The sequence below is a fragment of the Microcebus murinus genome, chromosome 5 (assembly GCF_040939455.1).
Source record: "Microcebus murinus isolate Inina chromosome 5, M.murinus_Inina_mat1.0, whole genome shotgun sequence".
In the NCBI taxonomy this organism is placed as follows: Eukaryota; Metazoa; Chordata; class Mammalia; order Primates; family Cheirogaleidae; genus Microcebus; species Microcebus murinus.
Window position 1 is genome coordinate 112336413 of NC_134108.1, and position 8592 is coordinate 112345004.

At 61.2% G+C, this 8592-nt stretch overlaps 1 protein-coding gene and 1 long non-coding RNA gene across 2 annotated transcripts; one reads left to right on the forward strand and one right to left on the reverse strand.

Annotated features, from left to right (window-relative positions):
- Positions 1-1934: 1934 nt before the first annotated feature.
- On the reverse strand, positions 1935-4586 carry LOC142871005 (uncharacterized). Its single transcript, XR_012919354.1, has 3 exons — positions 4448-4586; positions 2933-3070; positions 1935-2070 (listed from the first exon to the last, which is right to left on the reverse strand). It is a non-coding gene; the product is annotated as an uncharacterized LOC142871005 (long non-coding RNA).
- A 2478-nt stretch (positions 4587-7064) lies between these two features.
- On the forward strand, positions 7065-8043 carry SFTA2 (surfactant associated 2). Its single transcript, XM_012736383.3, has 3 exons — positions 7065-7433; positions 7612-7700; positions 7832-8043. The coding sequence occupies exons 1-3, from the start codon at positions 7280-7282 to the stop codon at positions 7916-7918; spliced, it is 330 nt and encodes a 109-aa protein (XP_012591837.1). The 5' UTR covers positions 7065-7279; the 3' UTR covers positions 7919-8043.
- Positions 8044-8592: the final 549 nt, after the last annotated feature.

Below are 8592 nucleotides of genomic sequence, written 5' to 3' on the forward strand. Positions count from 1 at the left end.
TGCTCATTAATGTGACTAATGGGAGATTAATGCGGCTCTGTGGAGTCAGGCCAAAGACTGACTTCTCAGACCTGGGCAGCTACCTCCCAGGGAATGCAGCCTGCAGGATGGGGAAACCGAGGCAGAGTCAGGCCTTCCCCTGCAACTACATCTGGACTCAGGAGCGACTGACAATTCCCTTTCCACTATTCCCCTACCCCACCCTTTCCTCAGGGACCCAGGCTCTAGGACAGTGGTTCTCTAGAGGGAGGAGCAAGTTTGCCGCCCACACAGGACATTTGGCAGTTTCTGGAGACATTCCTGCCATGACTTGGAGGGGCTTCCACTGCATCCAGGAGCAGAGGCCAGAGATGCTATAACGCACGCAACTGTCTCCACAACAAAGAGCCATCCAGACCAGCATGTCGCAGTGCTGAAGTTGAGTCTCTGCTGTGGAGTGAACGTTAACCATCTTTATGAATAAACGTCCCCTTCCCTTCTCGTTCATCCCCTGCTCCAGCCCAAGGACACAGGCCTCCGGAGGCAGGTCGAGGCCCCAGGAGGCCTCTTACAGGAAGTTGCTGTTTGAGCTGGAGGCCGAGGGGCCGGGTGTCGGGGCATTTCTGGGCACGGAAGAACGTGCCCAGCTCCTCGCCCATGGGTCACAGTTCATGAAGTTGGCAGTGTCACCCTCGTTTTAGAGACGAGGATGGACAAGCCTCGGGTCGGGGAAGCAACCTGCCCAAGGTCTCACACCTGGTAAGTGGACCAGACTTGGCCCAGCGGTACCTGCGTGACAAAGCCTGTGCGCTCGGGCCAAGACGGCGCCGGGAGACAGTGGCAGAAGTGCTGTTTTATTTAGCAAGAACTGTGCCCAACACCCTTCCCAAGTGGTCTAAAGGGCCGCCACAGGGGAGTGTCCCTCGCCTGTCCTGAGGGGCTCCCTGCAGAGGGAGGTGCGAGGGGAGCCCCTTCCCAGGTCCGGAACAGGAGTCTCGTGACTGACTGCGGACTCCCCCTTGCGCCGTTGGTGCAGGACTGGTGAGGCCAGGAATGTGCTGCAGGACATGCTCCCGGCCAGGGGAGGGACAGGTGCCAGGAATGAGTGCACTTGGGGGAGGAGGAAGAAGGCCAAAGGGCAGGAGCCTTCAGCTACCCTGGCCCCAAATTTCATTTGACGGAGTAGCGAGGCTGGTGGCCTCGTGGTGGCAGCTGTAAGGGGTCACAGAGCCACAGCCACACCCTAGACTCATCTCCTGTTGGAACTGGCAGGCCTGTGAGATGAGGGATGTTGGGGTCTGTTACCTGGGGACCCACCCTGCCGGCCAGCCCTCAGCCCTTCCCGGGCCTGCGCCCCTCAACCACCCAGGCGCTCAGTGTTTCTCTTTGAGCAAAACAGAATAGCGAGTACGACTAGGCACCATGCACTACCATGTGCTCAGCACCACCAGGTGCTTCACATGCCAAATTCATGGGGTCCTCCCCTCCGCCCTGTGAGGTGGGAGCTGTTCTCGTTTCAGCCAGGACTCTGCTATCATGCCGTGAAACCAAGGCTGATGCCATCACTGTGCCGCTGGGTTGCTGTGGGCTACTATTTACAGCACCAGCACGTCCTAAGTGCTGTTTAAGTATTACTTAGTATGGGAGGATCTGGAGCACAGAGAGGTTAAGGGACTTCCACTTCCGCAAGGTCACACAGCTATAATGGCAGAGACAGAACCCAAAACTCAGGTTAATGTGGCTCTGCAGAGCTGGTCTTCACGGCTCTGGGCAGTGCCTCCATGGCCGCTCAGCCCCGGCACTCCCCGCCCAGCCTCTCTCTCAGGGCCCGCAGCTCCTCCTCCCTGCCAGGTCAACATCTCTTCTCAGCCACCAGGACCAGGGCTCCTTCGTCATCCTCCTCCCTGAAGCCTGTCCTCGGAGTCCTGGGGCGCCAGGTCCCAGCCCCACTGGCCTTGGGGACCCGCACTCTTGGCCCACAGCTCCGCTCACCTTGACACCACACACTAGGCTGGCAAGCGCTGCCACCAGCAAGAGTGAGGAGCACGATGGCACAGTCTGGGACAGAGTCCTTCTTCTGAGGCTCTGGACCTGGGGTGCAAAGAGAGGGACAGTGACTGAGGCAGGTGGACCTCCAGCGCCCCACACCCCGCTGCTGTCTGTGACTTTCTGTCTTTCTCTCTGTGACTCTGGCATCTGTGTGGCTCTGAGACCACATCTCTCTGTGGTGCTCGCTCCTGTCCCTTGGAAGCAGGGTCTCAATGGAGCTCCTAAAGGGCTTCAGCCCAAGCCCCAGTGCCCGCTTCCCCAACACCTGTGCACGTGTCTGTGGGTCCCTGCCTGCTCACGGACACACACACCTCTCTTTGCTGACCCCTGCAGGTCTCAGGCTCTGGTGTCCACAGCCCTGGATCCGTGAGGCCCCTGACTGCCAGGGTCCCTCGTGGGCCTCTGCTTGCTCGGAGCCCCAGTGCTCCCCTCCCCTCCCCTGATTCGGGCCTCTGGAGGACCGGAGCCTGCTGCCTGTCTACCCTCCACTCCTTTCCTGCTCCCAGTCTTCCTCAGGGCTCCCCAAGATCCCTCTGCCAGCAATGAAGAGGAGGAGAGCAGGAAGACAGGGAGGGAGAAGGGCAGGCCCTCTGGAGGGGACGCCTCCTGGGCGACAGAGCAGCCGCGGGGAAGAAAGAGGAAAGGCTTGCAAGGCAGCAGTCAGGTAACTGACATCTGGCCACTGGGCTGACCAGAGGCTCAAGGGGACAATGAAACCCCTTTAAGACAGAGGTGTTTAAGGGACATCCTCAGATAGGCTCAAAATGCAGCTGAAAGCAGGCACTAGCGACTGTCCCTGAACTGCCGCTGCAGGGCCAGGGGTGGCTGCTGGGAAGCAAGAGAGAATAGGCCCCAGCAGCCTCTCACTGTGAGTGAGATGCCAATGCCAACGAGGGCGCCTTACTGGTCAGGACGCAGAGCCCAGGGGACGTGGTGGCCTCTCCAGCTATGGTGGCAGTGGGACCTCCTGAGATAGCCACGCTTGATACAGAAGTCCCAGGCACAGTTGGAGCAGTTCCAGGAGCCGTGGAGGAGACAGGTCCTAGGGGGGCAGAGGGAAAAAACTGCTAGAAGAGACCCAAGCCAGAGCAGAGCAGAAGCCACATCCAACGCACTCACAGCCAATACCCTAGCGAGTTTTTGGCAGAAACTGATGAACTGATTCTGTGAAAATCAAAGGACTGTTTCTTAGAGAGAAGCGGCGCGAAGGACCTACACGACCAGATTTCAAGACTCGCCCGGCGCCGCAGCCCTGAGCACTGTGTCGGGAGTAAGAAGTGACAGGCAGGCCGGGTGCGGTGGCTCACGCCTGTAATCCTAGCTCTCTGGGAGGCCGAGGCGGGCGGATTGCTCGAGGTCAGGAGTTCAAAACCAGCCTGAGCAAGAGTGAGACCCTGTCTCTACTATAAATAGAAAGAAATTAATTGGCCAACTAATATATATAGAAAACATTAGCCGGACATGGTGGCGCATGCCTGTAGTCCCAGCTACTCTGGAGGCTGAGGCAGGAGGATCGCCTGAGCCCAGGAGTTTGAGGTTGCTGTGAGCTAGGCTGATGCCACAATACTCACTCTAGCCTGGGCAACAAAGTGAGACCCTGTCTCAAAAAAAAAGAAGTGACAGGCAGACCACAGTCAGGAAAGGTGTTTCGCGGCTCAGTGGTAGGGACAGGGCAGGCTCTGAAACAAATGGTTCTGGGGTAACTGGATACTCGTAAGGGGGAAAAAATGAGCCTTGACCTCTACCTCACTCCATGCACAGAAAATTTTTTTTTTTTTTGAGACAGAGTCTGGCTCTGTTGCCCAGGCTAGAGTGAGTTGCGGGATGTCAGCCTAGCTCACAGCAACCTCAAACTCCTGGGCTCAAGCGATCCTCCTGCCTCAGCCTCCCGAGTAGCTGGGACTACAGGGATGCGCCACCATACCTGGCTAATTTTTTTTTTCTATATATATTAGTTGCCAATTAATTTCTTTCTATTTATAGTAGAGATGGGGTCTCGCTCTTGCTCAGGTTGGTTTCTCCTGAACTCAAATGATCCGCCCGCCTTGGCCTCTCAGAGAGCTAGGATTACAGGTGTGAGCCACCGCGCCCGGCCCATGCACAGAAATTAATCTGAGGTAGACCGTGGTCTTAAATTTGAAAGCTATAATAATAAAGCTTCTGGGGAAATGCACGGAATATTTTCATGACCTTGAAGTAGGCAAACAAATGTCTTAGGGAGGATAGGCACTAGGCACAAGAGAAAACGCTGACAAACTGAAAAACAGGAAGACAGGCCTGTGTAGCCACAAGGCAGGAGAGCAGAGCTGCTTCCAGCGAGGCTGTAGGGCCCCCAGAGCACGCTGAGCGCAGGAGCCCACGCCCGCCCACAGGCTGAGCTGAGTGTGCCCTGAAAACCGGCTAGCAACAGAGATGTCACCTGATGCAGTGGACACTGTTCCTGAAATGCCGCCAGACACGGCGGAGCTGAAGTCTGCGGACAGCTGGGCAAACGCCCGGAGGCTGAAGAAGCTGTTGGGAAACTCTCAGAGACGGTGGGGAGATCTCCAGAGATGGTGGGGTGACCCGCAGAGACAGTGGGGAGATCCGCAGAGATGGTGGGGAGACTTGCAGAGACGGTGGGGAGATCTCCAGAGATGGTGGGGAGACCCGCAGAGACGGTGGGGAGATCCGCAGAGACGGTGGGGAGACTTGCAGAGACGGTGGGGAGATCTCCAGAGATGGTGGGGAGACTTGCAGAGACGGTGGGGAGATCTCCAGAGACGGTGGGGAGATCTCCAGAGATGGTGGGGAGACCTGCAGAGACAGTGGGGAGATCTCCAGAGATGGTGGGGAGACCCGCAGAGACGGTGGGGAGATCTCCAGAGACGGTGGGGAGACCCGCAGACACTGTCAGGAGTCCCTGGGGGGGTCAGCTGAGCTGTTGGAAAAAGAAGAAAAATAGGGTGGGGTAAGAGGCGACCCTGCCCGCGTCCCAAGCCGCGACCCCTCCGGGCCCAGCCCCGCCTGCAGGCCCAGCAGCAGCGGCTGCAGCGCCGTGTCCATGGCGCCGGTCGCCCTGCCAGGCCCATCTCCCTGCTCTTTAAAGGCTCTGGGCCCATTACGAGGGCCAGGTGTGCCGGGGCCTCCATCAACACCAGAATCTCTGTACCCCGGGAGAGGCCACCAAGCTGCCCCAGGGGATTAACCTGTCCCAGCTGATCCCAGGAAGCGCATGGTGAGGGGAGAGTGAGTAAGAGCCTGAGGCTTCCCCACCTGGGCCTTGGGCTCTCCCCAGACTAGGGACCTGTCCCCTAGGCCTGAGGTGGCCCACAGCCCGCCCCAGACCCTCCTCGACATGGGGAGACCCGAGCGTCCCATCCCAAGGTCCTACTGTTGCTCCTACAAGTACAACCACCGGGCTCAGGGGTCCCTTGGGGAAGCTCGGGAGCTGGGGCTGTGGGGACGCTGTGACCCTCAGGAGCCCTAGGGCGGGGTGGGAGGCAAGCAGCAGCCTGGCCGCCACAAAGCTTGTCACTGCCTTGGCAGCTCAGGGGAAGGGAGAAGGGGGCGCCAGGGAAGACACGTGTCATGTCATGCTCAGGGACAGTGCAGGGGAAGTCAGCCCCGCTCTGGAGCCAGGCCACCCTGATCCCGCAAGCTCGGCGCGGCCGGAGTCTACTGCGCGGCTCACCCGCGCCCGGCTGCGCGTCCTCCGGAAAGTCTCCTAAGTTTTGGTTTTTCACCTGTAAACCGGTGGTGACCTGGTGCCTGCTTCAAAGGGCCGTGTGAGCATTCAAGGAAACAGTGTTTGTGATGAGCCCATAGAAAGGAGGGCACCCTGGCTAGGAAAGCGGGTGCTCCACCCTCCTCTGAGCCGCTGGCTCCCTTGTCTCTGCTGCTCTTCTAGTCCCCCCGTCCTTCCCCGTGGCCCCTGCTCTCCAGCGCAGGCCTGGGAGTCCCTGGACGCCTCGCGTGAGGTTCATGGTGCAACGTGTCTCTGCCTCTCCATCCCCTGGTCTTGCTGCGGCTTCTCCCTCTGCGCTCCGCCCCGCGCCGCGGCTCCGCCCCTCTGCGCTCCGCCCCGCGCCGCGGCTCCGCCCCTCTGCGCTCCGCCCCGCGCCGCGGCTCCGCCCCTCTGCGCTCCGCCCTGCGCCGCGGCTCCGCCCCTCTGCGCTCCGCCCCGCGCCGCGGCTCCGCCCCTCTGCGCTCCGCCCCGCGCCGCGGCTCCGCCCCTCTGCGCTCGGTCCCGCGCCGCGGCTCCGCCCCTCTGCGCTCCGCCCCGCGCCGCGGCTCCGCCCCTCTGCGCTCCGCCCCGCGGCTCCGCCCCTCTGCGCTCCGCCCCGCGCCGCGGCTCCGCCCCTCTGCGCTCCGCTCCGCCCCGCGGCTCCGCCCCTCTGCGCTCCGCCCCGCGCCGCGGCTCCGCCCCTCTGCGCTCCGCCCCGCGCCGCGGCTCCGCCCCTCTGCGCTCGGTCCGGCGGCCCTGGGGAAGGGAGCGGGCGCAGAGGGAAGCCGCAGGCCTGCCCCTGTGTGCTCCTGTTCCCGCAGATTTACGCGCTGGGCCTCCGTCCTCTGAGCGTGGCCCATGTGTCTGCGCGGTGAGGGCTGGGTTCTGGTCTCTCTGCCACTGACCTGCTGAGTGACCTTAGCAAGCCATTTACCGTCTCTGGCCTCACTTTATTCCCTCCACGCGTCCGCCTGGCGCTTGCGTTTCTGAGCGCCCGAGCGCCAGGGTCTCGGGTGGGAGCAGGTGGGCGTCCCCGCGCACAGGGTGGGGCCGGGAGGCACTCGCTGGGACGCGTGTCTCCGCCTGAGTATCTAGAACGTGCTAGAGTGACTGAAACAAAGCGTTCACAGGTGGAAGTTCCCTGTCACCCAGATTCCTCGCCTAGGAGGCCACTGAGGCTGGGAAAGCAGGACGCCTGGGTTTGGGAAGAAAATTGGCTTAATCCACCCCTCCCTTTTGGGCCCACATTCCTGAGCCCTTCGGTGGCAAGAATGAAGAAATTTAAGTGCAGTTAATAATTAATCCCTAAGAGCCCTGAGAGGCCCAGGTGTGGGCGCAGCCCGCAGCAGGGACACCGCCCTGGTCCCCACTTCCCTCTCCCTGTCTCTCTGTGGGGCCAGCACCACCTCCTTAGGCCTGGAGACTTGGGGAGGGCGCGGCACAGGTCCAGGACAGGGGACCACCCTCTGTTCTCCCCAGAGCCATGGCTGGGACTGCCGGGGTCCCAAGGGCCCCACTGGGAGAACTGGAAAATCCAGCCGCCAGATGGCCTCCCGCTCCCGGAAGCCGTGCCCAGGGTGGGGTGGAGGAGCCACGGCGCTTCAAGGCGTCTCCCATCCCGGAAGCCAGGTGGCCACGATGGGGTCCAGGCTGCCTCTCGTCCTCCTCCTGACCCTCCTCGGCGGCTCGTGTGGAGCAGGTGGGGGCTGGAGGACGGGGTGGGGAGCAGGGGAGACGGAGGCACCCCAGTCCTGAGCTTCTGGGGGGCTCTGAGGGGCGTTGTGGGGAAGAGCGACTGCAGGCGGGCGGGCACAGGGTGCCTGCGCCCCAGGGACTTGGCCGTGTTGAGGTCCTAGGCGGTGTTTTCGGATCCCCAGGGCCAGGCATGACTTTGCAACTGAAGCTGAAGGAGTCTTTTGTGGCAAATTTTTCCTATGAGTCCGGCTTCCTAGAATTGCTGAAAAAGGTAGTTCTTTGGGAGGGGAGAGGATGGGGCTGTGTGTTTGAGTCAGTTTTGGGCTCTCTGCTGGGGTCTGGCTGTCTCAGGGTGGGGGTAAGGAGCTCTTTTACACCCACGCTCCAACGCTTCGTCCCCAGTTCTGCCTCCTCCTCCATCTGCCATCGGGCACCAACGTCACCCTCCACCACGTGGGACCCCCACACCATGTCATCTGCAGCACCTGAGAGCCGTTGAAGACTGTGCCCCTGGTGGCCAGGGCCTTTGGCCCCTGGGGTGCAGGGGGCATGCCCTGACCCATCTTCCAGGGTGGCCTCACCATGTCGAGCGGCAATAAATACCGTGTCCTGAATTCAGCGTCTTGACTCTGGGTCCAAGAGCACAGGGCCAGCGGGGAAATGGAGTGGGACGCCCATGTCTCTAACTCTCCCCTGCTGAGCACAGGGCTTCCAGGACGGACACCCTGCCCCTCGACACCCTTGACACAGCGTCAGAGGCCGAGAGAGAATCTGGGGAACTGTCGGGGCCAACCTCACACTCACACACATGCCTGTGAACACCTGGGAGTAGGGGAGGCGGCGTTCCTGAGCTGCTGCGTTGTCCTGCTCCCAGCTCCCCGCTGCGGCGCTTGCCGCGGCCTTGATGCAGCATCACAGTGTCATTGTCCGATTTGACAGGTCAGGAAACTGAAGCTCAGGGAGGGCAGGGCGCTCGCCTGGGGTCCAGTAGCAGTGGAGAGGCCAGGCCCTAGAAGATGACTTGGTTTAAACAAGATTTCAATTGCATGTCCCTGTGCTTACGCATAGGCTGGGGACATGAGACAGGGATGTGTACAGAACATCTGGAGGACGTGGTCCCCCTCGCCTGGGATCCACATGGGCCAAGTAGGGTGGGAGGCAGG